This window comes from Nothoprocta perdicaria, unplaced genomic scaffold, assembly GCF_003342845.1.
Source record: "Nothoprocta perdicaria isolate Ctin4 unplaced genomic scaffold, notPer1 scaffold_333, whole genome shotgun sequence".
Taxonomy (NCBI): domain Eukaryota; kingdom Metazoa; phylum Chordata; class Aves; order Tinamiformes; family Tinamidae; genus Nothoprocta; species Nothoprocta perdicaria.
Window position 1 is genome coordinate 307,028 of NW_020455570.1, and position 13,984 is coordinate 321,011.

At 38.8% G+C, this 13,984-nt stretch overlaps 1 protein-coding gene across 1 annotated transcript in view; it reads left to right on the forward strand.

The window, feature by feature from the left end:
* The first annotated feature begins 654 nt into the window (after positions 1–654).
* LOC112951033 (histone-arginine methyltransferase CARM1-like) overlaps positions 655–13,984 on the forward strand; it is a 48,247-nt gene continuing 34,917 nt past the window's right edge. Inside the window, 3 exon segments of the mRNA XM_026043657.1 lie at positions 655–849; positions 6,789–6,936; positions 9,663–9,788. Coding sequence (XP_025899442.1) covers positions 655–849; positions 6,789–6,936; positions 9,663–9,788 — 469 coding nt within the window.

Below are 13,984 nucleotides of genomic sequence, written 5' to 3' on the forward strand. Positions count from 1 at the left end.
CTGAGGTGGTGATGGGCTCGTCACACTGATGAAGGTGCTTGTGCACCAGGCTCTTCTGGCAGATAGGGACTTGTACCAACAGAGGGATCTGCACATTTTGCACTGCCGCCTGTGGGGAATATCCCAAGAAGGAAATGGAATTTCACTGTGAACCCTCGGGGGGCTTCCATTGCTTTGGAATATTCCCCGCATATTCCTTTRTTGACATCTTAGTTCTTCTGACTACACATACAGTTGTTTGGTTTTCAAATAAGCAGAGTACAAAATCCATGTGGGGCACTGTTGGTGTGTAGAGAGGGTAATAACAGGTTCAAACATATATGCAGGGGATATTTTGTAGGAAGGCGTTCCARTTTTCTTGGCTGGACTTAGCAAATCCAGAATTCTTGAATCCTGTTGTTAGGATTACTGAGTTTTCTGTATGGTACTGTGGTACTGACCCCTCTGTGAAGCAATTAAAATACTCCTGAGGTTGGAAATACGTTTCAAATATATTAAATATAACAACAGTATTACAAAGGAATAAGGTAGTTGTGTGGGTGAAGTGCTTTGAATATCAGAAAAAAAATGTTAAACTGCCCATTCCAAACACCAACCTGTCCACCTGCCTCCAGCTTTTTGTCCAATAAACCGAGTTGCGCTGTTAAAAACGGGATGTGTGCTTCACATCAGCCCTGCAACATGACACCCGAGGAGGCACAGGGAATAAATAGCAGTACCCATAAAACGGGCACGGGCCGCTCGGCGCCGCCGCGCTATCCCGCAAGGAAGGTTCCTTGGCTCTTCCACTCTGGACCTGGCAGCGAGGACGGCTCTCGTGGGCAAAAGCGGAGCTCTCCTGCGCTCCAGGTGCGAGGCTCTGCCCTCRAAGCTCAGGTTATGTGTTAACTTGGAGCGTGCTGCCCTGCAGACAGGGCCCAGGGCCCAGGCGGTGTCTCTGGAAGACGTTTGGCCATGGAGGCGCAGGCCCCTTGGGCCGAGGGGTCTTGGCGCCGCGCTTAGTTCGGTGGGGATGGGAAAAGCCTCAAGAATCAGGCAAAGAAATAAGCCACGGGATGCACGTTGAGAGCCTGCTGCGGTGAAGCGACAGCAAATGATGCAAACGTGACATTTCTGTATATATATCATTTATATCCCAYGTTCTTGAAAGAGTTCTGTCAGGGAAAGTCACTGTGAGACAAATGCCATTTTCTGCAGAATATACATTTTAGCTGAATAACTTTGCAGCTACACTGTTCTTCAAACTGCCTTAAACCATTTTGAGGTAACGAATCTCTGTATCTTGCCTGGCACCTGAATCAGAGGAAGAGCAGGCCGAAAGCAAATAGGCATTGCTCGGTTCTGTAACAGGAATCCTTGTGCAGTTACGGTTCTCTGCAAGGTAGGTCTGTTTCTCGGGTAAACAACCACTGTCTAAACATCTTTAGAAGCAGATAAATGGAAATAAACGTTTATCAATCACTTGATAATCATTTATCAAGTGATTACTGGCATCACTCTATATACAAATGGATATAAAGTGAACTTGTCACTCCAGTGATTTGGCCTGTTTATCATTTGAGAAGAAGAGGTAAGAGAAAAATACTGTGAATTCTCTAAGCTGTTTTTAARTACAAGCATTTATTAGTTCTCTTTTTTTTTCATTCATTGCAAGTGGATTTTTTTCCCTGCTGCAAGACAATGCTGTTCATTTGTTACCAACAGAGTAAATCTGCATTCTGAGACTAAGAGAAATGTAATGTAGTATAATGTAGTGTTTACGTAGTGTTAGGCTCTTCAACAGAGCAGCATGCAGAGACTTTGCATCTAAAGTAACAGTGATGAACAGCTCTGAGCTGGTAGAGTATCACAGAAATGGAGTGGCTGGGCAAGTCTTCAAGGCAGAACTTTAATTGCATGATACACTGCTCTTTTCAAGGAGTTGAAGTAGGGGTATTCATTACAAGAACTAAGGGGGGGATTGTTTTTTCTCTCTGTATCTGAAGAAAAGATATGGTGTAGTAGTTAATTTTGGGGCTAGCTGCTGGCTATGCATGTTGTGCCMCCCTGCCACCATGCAGTGAATGCTGTGGGGAGAAGAACCAGTTGGAAGTGAGCAGCCAGGATTGCTGGGTGGAGCCTTGCTCCCCACCCTGCTTTCTCCATACTTCAATGTCRTGTTCCTCCTGAGTCATCTTTGCATTTATTCACCATGTTTTAGCATTTTACGAAAATAAAATTTGTAGGAGCCGTTATTTTTTAATTGATGTAGTTTGTTTTAAGCAGGCACATATCCTCATTTTCTGCAATTGGAAGATTTCTGTGTTGAAAGTATTGACTTCTTTTGAATTAGCACCCATTTTACATGTTAAAAATGTATTAGAACCAGAGCTGAACAATTATCGCTGTATCTACAGTTCATTTAGAACCTTGAAACATATTTTTGCCATTGAAGTAACAGCAGTCTAAGAAATCTCACAGTTGTTTCCCTTTTCCTGATAAGAGCTCCAATAAAGTTTTAAACCAACAGCCTTAAAGCAGGAGAATAGCGTTCCAAAGTTTATATAAAAAGCACCAATAAATCACACGTAGAAGAATAGTCCTTTGACACACTGTCATGGGAAAAGACAATACAGTAACGCTGCTGCTCCCGCTACCATTGTTCGGGTTGCTTGGAAATTCAGGTGCCTCCGATCTGTTTTCCCACATTAGGTTGGGGTTGCTAAGAGAGACGCCTGATAACGATGCTCTCCAGATGCAGCTGCAATGCAAAAGCTTTTATGCTTAAAACATACCCCAGTCACGAGTTTTTGCTGGATTGAGACTGCTCAGGAGTCTGCTGGACAGTTCTCCCTTTGTGCAGATGATGTKGGAATGAATGATCTCAGAACTTTCTCTGAGAATATTAATTCCCAATTAGGAATATTCCAAGCCCCCTCTGTGCTTGGAAGGGCTTCTCCTCTGTGCTTGAGGCACCTGGACTGGTGGAGGGCACTGATGGGGCAACTGGGTGCTAAAATCGTAGCTAAAACCATCGTTATGGTTGGAAAAGACCTTCAAGATCATCGAGTCCAACCACAAACCCTTCAGCATCCTGCCCGTTTTCTGAATCCGTACTGCTGCATGATAGCACCAGAGGACATGGGTGGCTTGAAAAAAGAAGCAGAACCTAAAAGCTTTGCATGCTTTTGCATGAGTTCCTTAAAAGTAAAATGTGTTCTTCCAAAATGCTGAATTTTCCTTCCAAACTTAAGCCAAGGCTACTCTGATCGGCTATTTTGTAGTCATAGATTAACGATGGCATTTGGGTCTTCAGTTTTTCTAGTGTGGAAGTGTGAAAAATTATGTGTATCTTTAAACAAGTTCGAAATAAAATATATTACATTGTACTGATTTAAAGTTTTTTTTCTAAAGTCACAGAGACTTATCCATTATCAATCAATATATCAAAATAGCATATTTTCATTACTCCTGAGCTTGAATATCTTGTATGCTACTTAATGTGCCAATTAATAATTGGGAAAATATGTACCAAATCCCGTGTCTGTCAGTGTGAACAGACGTTCTTGTTTGGGTCTTTTCAGTTCACATATGCACAGATTCACAAATCAGGGTCATGTTTCAGGACTGCATCAAGCCACAGTGTTCTTAGGTTCCTTAAACAGAAAAAAAAAAGTTAATTTTCAATGTAGAAAATAGAAGAAATTAACATAAATTCTTTATTTAGCTATGTTTACATACTMTGTTTTTAATTCTAAAAATACAAGTATATTCTCAGATGAAAAGTTTCATTTCTAGGATGACAATATTGCCTATTTTTTAGCCTTATTTCAATATTTGGGACATTCAGGAAGTGAGACAAGACAAAATCATGGAGGGGGTGTATCTCACCATGTTGTTTTTTTTGTTTTTGTTTTCATTTTAATATGTAAAGCTCTTATTGAACAAAGTTCCACCTGAACTAAAACACCTCAATGTTACAAGCATATTTAGAAATCCATATGTTGATTTCTGATCAATTTTAAAGGCATGCTTTCAAATTTGGGGCTTTCTCAGAAACGCAAATAACATCTGACAATCTCACCTAATAGCATAACACTCGCTTCAATTTTTAGACTCTATTTCTTTTTAATTTTTTTTCAGAGTGTATTTTTGTATTTAAATCTCATTTGTAAGTGTTTTTTTTTCACATGGGAGTTTTTTTCTGTTGGGTTTGTCTCTCCTGTTGACAGTAAATGTGACCCCTTTTACAAGCTAGCTTTGTAGGTGGTTCTTGATGAGGTACTGTAATATGTGAGCTAACACGGGACCAACTTTACGGGTGGTAGGTAGACCTTGGCAGCTGCAGCAAACGGGTATGAAACTATTTTAGATGTGAGGATGGGAACATTGAGGGTGTCGCAGAGGATTTCTGTGCTCTGCAGGAGGGGAAAGGCCAAATTATCGGCAGTGTTCCTGAGTACCCTGGTGACAGAAAAACAGGAATTTTCTGTAGTTGTTGCCTATTGTAGGTGTTTATGGTGAACTGTGGTATTCAATGTGGATGGCAACACAGTGTTGATTCTATGTACTGAATTTGAAGTGCTCTATTTTCTGTTTTAACCAAAACATAATGTTGGTTTTTCCCTTGTCAGTCAAATACTTCTGCAGGGCAGGACACTGGCCTCTTCATTGCCTTGGCACTGGAATACAAGGATTGAAGCTTTTCTGTCGCTCCATGTTGTTCATACAGAGAATTATGCTGCTTGTCTGTCAATGTGAAGAGAGTTCTCTGAGGATCTGTCTATGGTAGCTGTAATTTTTGTTAGGCCTGTGTTGTTGTACACAGTTTATGGGTTGGCAAGAAACAAGATCTCAGCTTGGGATGCTTGCCCTCTTATCCCTACAGATCAAGAAATGCACGAGCAATATCCACATTTAGGACATAACCATAAAATATTAAATGGAGTGAGAAGCTGATATATGACAAAAGACAATGAGTGAGAGAACTTGCACTGAAACCTTCATTAAATTCACTCATTATCAGTGTAAAAGGAAGATTTAAGTGAGAAGTTGAAGTGTCAGTAAGCCATCGTCCTTTCTGTTAACAAATTCTTAGAATTCTGTTAAGACATACATTTTTTGCCTTATACTACTGTGGATAGCAATTCAAGTTTAATAGATTTTGAAGTTAAAAGGACAGGWATGTTTTTATATTTATTTTAAAATATACATAGCAATTCATCCAATAATTTCATCTGGGAAAGTACTGGTACAAGGTTTTTCCTTTTGTTTTGGCAAAACCACTTAGCATGATGAAAATGACCAGATGTCAGGTATAGGATACTCTATAATATAATCTGCAGTGTTARCTGTCTTAATGCCACCGAGTCCTGCTTGAAGTGTGGGATAGTGGAATGCAGCATTTTTCTAAAAATGCACATAGCATGCAAAAAGTTAATATGGAGGGAATTGGTACTGAGAACACGTAGGAGTCTCCAGTTTTGTTGTTCTGTACAGTTTTGCTTTCATCACTGTACTTTCTCTTTACCTCTCCCTTTCTTCTGCTACTCCAGTTTTTATAAAAGCAGATGAAGGTTGGAAAAAAGCAAGGATAACACTTGTGTTACTATCTTGGAAAGGATAACACTTGTCTTAATACCGTGGAAAGAAATCAATATCCTTTGTGAGATAAAATGTTTTTCATGTTTCACAGGGTGGTGGTCAGTTTTCACTGCAGAAAATTAAGTTCTATACTTACACTTCTTAGTGTGTGTTCATTTGGGATGTACTTTGTATAACATATAGATAGGATTAATGAAGTCAATGAATTACTGCTTCTTTTCCTCAAACATGGGGGTGGTTGGGTTGACATGGGATAGCTGGCTGTTGAAAAGAAATGTACATTATCTTTATAGTGATTATTTTAGACTAAATTGTTGTCATACTTTTGCTTCACAGCCAGCATTCAAAGGAGATCCTTCTTCATTATTCTAATGCAGCAAAATTCTTGAAGTTATTTTCACTAACACTTTTAGAATAAGCATTTATTTAGGTGCTGTGAGCAGTTGTTCTCAGAAGTGTGCAATCTGATGAAAAGGTTGAACTGTTTAACATTAAAATAAAATAAACCTCTACATTAAGACTTAGAAAAAGAAAACAAAATCTGCCCTGCAGTGCGTAGACATCTTCCATGAAAAAGATGCAGTAATTAAGAGTTATTACTCTTAAATACATTCTGAAGATAAGCATACAGACATTCTGAATATTTTTTATGTCCATGTTGTCAGGCACAGCTCAGTCCAACATAGTTTTCTGTCAGGTCTCCAAAACCACACTCTTTTCATATATTTGGAATTCACACGTGAATTAAAGTAGTGGTTTATCTTTACTCTTTGTGCGAAGTGTCAAGCATGTGAAAATCATTTCCAGGTAAATCAGGGCATTTTAATCGTGAAAGTCAACATTCAGGTTCTCTTAGATGTCTAGGTGTGTATACATTAAGAACTGACTAAATCCTGGTTATAACCTGCGTATCAGCAGTGCTAGATCAAGCCTTGTTTTCAAGTTTTGAAAGAATAATATAAAACAGCAATAATTATTTTAAAAGAACAGTGATAATGGCAGCTTTGTTTGCAGCGATCTTGAAATATTGGAATTCAGGATGTTGAGGGGAGAGGGCAAGGAGAGCTGAGCATGTGGACTTCAGGAGTGCAGGCTTTGACCAGCTGGAGAACTGGAGCACATGCAAGGCCAACTGGATGTGTAAACAAGTTCAAGAGAACTAAAAGATGTCTAARGGCTCCATCTTTTGAGCTGGTGCTCAAAAGAGTGAGGAAGAAACAGGAGATGCTTTGTCTAAATGGGGAGTTTATCGTGAGCTGCTCGTGATTGAGTTGTGGTGCCGAAGAAACATGGACAGGAGCAGCAGGGACAGGGTGCGATGGGGAAAGCTAGAAGCCCTGCCCAGCCTGAACAGTTGGTGTTAGGAAAGCCCAAATGCAGACAGAATTGAAAATAATAAATAATACAGTAGCTTCTGGAAAAAGAAAGAAAAGGAAAAGGAAAAGGAAAAAGAAAAAGAAGAAAAAGAAAAAGAAAAAGAAAAAGAAAAAGAAAAAGAAAAAGAAAAAGAAAAAGAAAAAGAAAAAGAAAAAGAAAAAGAAAAAGAAAAAGAAAAAGAAAAAGAAAAAGGAATTTTTCAGCCTCCTGCTCAGTGAGGTGCTGATTTGGTGCTAGAGGACACAGATGAGCAGGTGTACTGAATGCCTGCTTTGCCTCAGTCTTCATCAACAAGGCTTGCTAGACCTCAGAGCCTGAAAACGGTGCAAGGAGAAGAGGGCCTCTCTTCTACCTTGAAGAAGAAAGAGCTCTCTTCATAAACTCCCTCCCCAGAAATTCATGGGACCCACTGATTACATTGAGAGAAGTGTCTTGTGTCATTGTGAAGCATCTGTCTCGTCTTTGAGATGTCGCCGAGATCAAGGGAGGTTCCTGAAGAAGGGATAGGGGCAAGAGTTGCATCTGACCTTGAAAAGGGCAGGAATGGTCCCCTGGAGGGCTTCAGGCCTTGCTTTGGGAAAACAGGAAAACAAATTTGCCTGGAAACTATTTCCAAATAAATAGGACAAGGAGGTGGGAATAGCTGTCATGATTGTATCAAGGTAAATTATCCTTGCCCTGTTTGCTTTGCTTTCTGTGATGAAATGACTAGGGATGCATGGGGAGAAAGCAGGAAATACTGTCTCACATTCAGAAAGGCTTTGGAGAGCTTTCCACATCATCCTGAATCCAGGCTGGGATGCTATGGCGCCCTGGGTTGACAGGAATGTGAAATCCTGGCTCCTTTATCAGGCTTAAAGATTAGGGCTAATGGGTAACGTTCTTCCAGGAGCTGGTTCTCAGTACTATGCAGGTTCATCCTGTTATCTCTCACACAGGAGCTCTGACAGAGCCTGACGTTAATAATAACATATCTGTATAAGCACTTTTATACCCAGTGGCCCAATAAAGATTACTATTACAGATAACACTGCTGGTAACAGGCCTCAAGTCTTCTTCTGGCAGTGCATGGGCTCAGTCCTGGCCTGCTGGGCCTGTTCCTGGCTTGTTATGGGTACCTGATGTGTGAAACAAACCTGGAAAAGCAGATGGCTACRTAGCTACTTTAGACTTGCTTTAGGAGAAATAAAACACTAGTGTGCCTTTAATTATTTCACCAGCATAAATTACAGAAAAGGCTACAAATACAAGGGAAGATGCAGGTAGAAGAGCAAGCGAGCTTGGGTGGGATGCTGCTTACTTAACAGCGCTTTTTTGGTGTAATTAAACCTTGCTTGAGATAGATAGTATCTCACAGTGCCTTTTTCTTGGTTCACTTCTCCTCGCAGTAGATGTGGTAAAGTGTAAGGCTTAATAAAGGCACTATATTAGCTATATGATATGTGTCTGTGTATGCTCTCTCCTTTCTCCCTGTGCTGCTTTGAACACTATTAGCAAAGCAACATGTTTCAGCAATGTATTGATGAATTTCTACTGAACTTCTCTGCTTTTGTTTATTAGTAATTTATTTATTACATCTTGCTTTTCAGCTTACCTCTGCTCTTTCCTTTCATCCTGGGTTCCCTTCAGCTTTTCTCTTTGATATTCTGTAGCATATTGCTGTATGTTTTTTTAATTTTTGCTGTCAATTTTTGTGCTTTCTGTCTCTGATTCTCCTGAAGCCCTTTACCTGTTCTTTTTTCTATTTTTCTTCGCTTCTATTCACAAAGATAAAATGTGCATGGGAAAAGCAGTACTAAGCACTTCTTAGTGGGCTAAATTGACTAAAATGATTCAAAGAATGGCCCAAGGAAATGGAATCCGTATGGTGGTCAAGATATATATGATGCAAACAAGATGTTATTTGAAGTCTTTGCATTTTGTAGCCCACGTCCATAGCAGTCATAAGCATGAGGTTCCCCAGCCTGTTTCAGGTTTCTGGGAGTGAGAATGTGGATTCTGTCCAGTTTGCTCATGCACTTGTCTCATGACAGATGCAAGGCTGATAATGAGACAGCACATACTGACTTATTACACTGCCTAAGCCTTTGATACTGGATCCTCTTCCACAAGGTTGGAGCCCTTCCACAAGGTTGGAGCCCTTCCACAAGGTTGGATATGCACGTTTACCCACTGGTGCCCCTCTTCCCATCTCTAATGTACCTGTGCGTTCTTCATCCAAAAAAAAAAAAAAAAAAAAAAAAAATCATTTTGTATTATGTGGTCACCTTATTAGTGGCAGGAATGTACAGTGTGCTTCACTGGAACAAGCTCTTTTACATAACAGATTGATCGCTGACTCTTCTCCATGCTGTCCCATGTGCCGGAGTGGCATCCCTGGAGGTTACTGGGACATGTTACGTAGAATTTCACCAGCAAAAGAAGCAGAAAAATTGTGCATTTAAGGTCTCATTATGGTCTAGGTTGTCCAACCTTGGAGGATGAGAGAACTGTGGATGATTAAGTGGAGTAGATTTTTGTAAAACTATGGGTCGCTATGGAAACCAACTTAAGAAACAACATAGCAGAGAATTTAGTGGTATTTCCCCTAATTTTTGTGCTTTAAAAGCTCAAGCCATTTATTTTTAATCAAGATAAACATCTATTTCTATYTGTGTGGGGTTTTTTTTCTAACTTGTACTAAAGTATTTTTTTCCCTTCAGCTGATGGAGCCTGTGTATTTAAATGCCTGGTTAACAGAGACACTGAATACTGTCGTTTGGGGAAAGAGTCTGTGTTAATTACGCTGGGATACAACAGTGCCTTGSTCCAGTTCAAATCACAAGCTGGTAAGCACCTTTTGCCCTTACATCTGCTGTCATGCTGCTGTCTTGGTGAAATTTACTTTTATATATGTTGTCTTCCTGTGGTTGGCAATGTAAATATTACATTTTCTTACAGTGATCGTAATTTGTGCAACCTCATTTGCCTCTGTCCCATTCCAACCATCCGTTTTGCAGTGCAAACTTCCATAGTAGTGGGCTTAAGTTTTTTACAAAACTGTCATCTGTTTTATTTTCAAGAAAGTAACTGCAGATGACAAGTACGACAGCTTCAAAACGTGTGATACTTGGTAAATGTAATGATTCGTGTATGCAAACTGAGTTACTGTTCATTCAGAAAGTTACTGTTCATTCAGAAATTGACATCTGCTGGTCTTCATAAATCATGGAATAGTGGAACACATACGTGGATTTCACAGGATAAATACTTTGAATGTTGTCATGCTGAAAATAATCAGTCTTTTATAGAACGAAAACGTTTAGTAGAATGTGGTGCAAAGTTATTGGTAGGGTATTTTTCCCCAGTGCCATAAGGATTGCTTATTCATACCTTCTACATGTTTATTATACTGTGTTATACCAAATAGTGTCTAGCCTTGAGAAACTTAACTATGCTATAGAGAAAGAAAAGCCATGGAGCATAAGTCAACCTTTTGTTGTTTGCTATGTATGAGTGTAAACATGAGTTTGAGTGTATGTGCCTGTGTGTACATATATATATATATATATATATACACATATATATAAAAATACAAGATACAATACAAGATGCAAAATACAAAACAATATATATAAAAATACAAGAAAAAATGTAAATCAAAAAGTTGCAGAGAAAATATTATCCTTTTTGATTGGGTAAAAATGTTAATCTTGAAAATAGGCCTTGAAAACCTTAGTTTTTTAAAGACTTCTTTCTACTTCAGAAAGATAGGGTGAGATGAGTAGTCAGGATGGAGGAGAGGSGAATTCATGCCCTGCTTGTGCCCATGCTGCTCTGACTGCAGCATTTGGACCCCATAAATCATAGCCTGTACCTTCATTTCCTGCTAGACATATGTTAAACATCAGAGTAGGATCAAGCAGGCCATAAAAGTGAAAGTTAGCAGCCTGCAGGCTTCTCTTTCAGAAATAAAGATCATTTATCTGCAGCAGATCAGCCAACCAGTCTGTAACCCATCCATACAAATCTTGGTATGTAGCTCTCTCTACTCCTGGGTGGAAATGCCCTGCTTAATTTAGCAGAGGATTAATTAATGGGGACAGGATGAATTGTTCTTGCAGGGTTGTGGTAGAAGGCAGATTCCTTTCTTGTCCTACAAATTTAACCTTGGTCTACAGCCACTTCCATAGTGAGTCTAGGTGCTGGACATGCCAGTAGTTGTTGTCTATATATGGCATTCTGCTAGCACAAATTTCCTTAATAATTTTTGACCAGCTCAAATAATTTGGGCCACCTACAAAGGAGTACAGGATAAGCAAAAGGAAAATGTAATTTTTAACTTCACTTTACATTAAATCCATCCTTTTTTTGTTTTTAAGGCTGGAAGTGGACTCACCAGTTGCAGTTGAACTATTCAGCAGTTTTAACCTAAGAGTCCATGTCAAATAATGTGATCCACGAAGTAACAGCCCAGTGTTACTCAGCAGTTGCTTTCTGTTCTGTGTTGAAAGTAGTGTTTTTGTTTTTTCAGCAACACCAAAAAAGGAGGAGTCTGGCTGCTTTTGTTTTATTTGGTAGAGAATGCAGTTAATTTAACAATTATCTTTAGTGTTGTGTCTTGCAACTTTTTAGGGCTTTATGAAATGAATAAGAAGATGCAATATTTTGAGAAGAGAGCACACACAACATGTGCAACTGTAACTGCAACTTGGCAATTAACAGTAATCTTGAAATCTAGCATTCCAGCAGCTTGTCTCAGAAAAGCAGCAGATGTTGTATAACTGATAGGATATCTTAAAAAAATCAAGAAAGGCTTTGTTCTAAGTCACAGTACATGCACAGCTGCAATCCCTAACTTTTTATCTTCCGGKAAAAAGACTTCAGCTCCATTGTTGCACCCCAGTTTCTGCATTGCTGCACAGTCACGAAATTGCTTTAAGCTTGTATGTGCTTTTATCTAAATTAATTCATTTGTGTGGGTGTCCCAAAACCTGGGTGGGCTGAACAGTTTCACCTGCTCAGCTTCCAAAGGATTACGTGTCTGGTGATGATTTCCCAGGCTTGGTTTGGAAGTGAAGAGCTGTGGGGTTCAGGAATGACTCTCTGTGTCCTGGTCTTGAAGACTGCTGCTCATTTTGCAGATCTTAAGATCTTAAGTGAAGACTGTCAATGACAASACCTTCCCTTGTATCCATGTCTATTAGTCTTGCTGTTCCCACCTCCGGCTTTGACATTGTCCATGGATGATGTTCTCTGCCATTCCAGCAGCCGATCACTTGTAGATGATCCAGTTTTTGATCCAAGTGGAGGCTGTTATTCATGACCTTTTCGGRGTGTTTTGAGCTAATTCATGACTGTTTTCAAAACAGTAAGATAAGAAAAAAAGCCTAAGATCTAAAACTTGTGGCAYAGTTTTCAGTATTTTTTGTTTCTTCTGGCTTTCCTTGGACATTTCTGTAGGAATGTTTTTAGCATTAGTATATTAAATTACTGTTTGATGATGATTCCTGGGAGAACTTAAAATAGTTGGAGAAAGGTTAGTCTTTTACCCCATTTTCAAACTAACTTGGAACATTCTGTCATTTTTGTTGGAATTGTTTTGCRTTGCTTCCTTGTTGGAGAATATTAATATTTGACTTTCCTGGTAATTTTATTTTTTTTCTTTATTAAGACAAGTAATTTAGCACAAATTTCCYACAGCTTTAGATGAAAAATAATTAYATGGGATTTTAGATATATAGTTATTCTACACAAACTTAGTATCATCAATAAAATACTTAATCTGTTTTAAGTCTGCAAGATCTTATTTCACTGCTATGTCTTCCAGTTTACAGATTTCAGTATGAGGGTGCTAATTCTTTGTTGGAGGTAGCAGCATGTCCTGAGTGTTTTAAATTTGCAGCATTCTGGATGTTTTAAAATTCATTCTAATTCTAAATTCTAATGTCATATCTTCTGGTAAAAATGGAGGAGATTTGGGGCACGAGTGATAATTCTCTTTTTAAAATAAACAGTGATCCATTGCAGCAAGGCAAGGTGCACGTCAGAAAATCCTGTCGGTCTCTCGAAATCAATGGCCACTAATTCTGTGTTACCAGATGGTGCTTTCCTGTGAGCACATCTGTGCCCACCGGTTCATAAGAGAGCTCTCCCTAAGCCTCACTTAAACCCTGAGCAGGAGACCCTTAATGTAGGGAGATTTTGACTGTTGTGCCCATTTGCAACCAGAGGAGAGAAGCAGACCTCCTAAATCAACTGTATCTGTCTCAATTATCCATTTCATCCAGTCATACTGTATTGAGTCCAATAGTCTGGCATCACTAAAACCTAATTTATGTTCTGAGGAAGCGAGTTCMCATAAAAATCATCCACTCTTTCGAGGAAGAATAAAAGACTTCATATTTCTTAGCTAATATGTACCAATATTACAGTATAATTTAAAAAGTGTTGTTTGAAATACTACAGTAGTTTATGTAGTGTTTGTGTAAATTTGGYCACAACTTCAATACCTTTTTCTCACTTTCTACTGTCAAATCCAATTTTTGTGGTTGTTGCAAGGATAGTGAAGTATTTAAATCTAGATACTTTACAGTGCCACTTTTCAAATCATGACTTACTTTCTTGGTAACATTTTTTAGTGAGATTGACATAGTGGGGGAAGCTTTTGCATCTGTTAGTTCACATTACTTTGGAGTGTGGTTGCAGCCTGAAAGTAAAGTTACTTGTTTAATATCCTTCCTGATGATAACTGTCTGCTTTGTGAGTTTGGCATCACTTATTTCACTTCAAATGTGAGTCACTAATGGATAGAAAGTTACATTAGAATAACACAGATTTCAGTTAGAATGTACAATACATTAGTTTGGAATTGCCAAGGTATTTTCTTTCTGTTTACCAAAGAAAGCACATATTACTGATGCTAGAAATAATGCAAAAGATTTTTGCCATGCAAAAAAAAAAAAAAAAAAAGATTTAGAAAACTTAGAATGAACTTTGGAACATTTTCAGTTTATTTCATATGTCAATGAGAAATGTTCAGTTT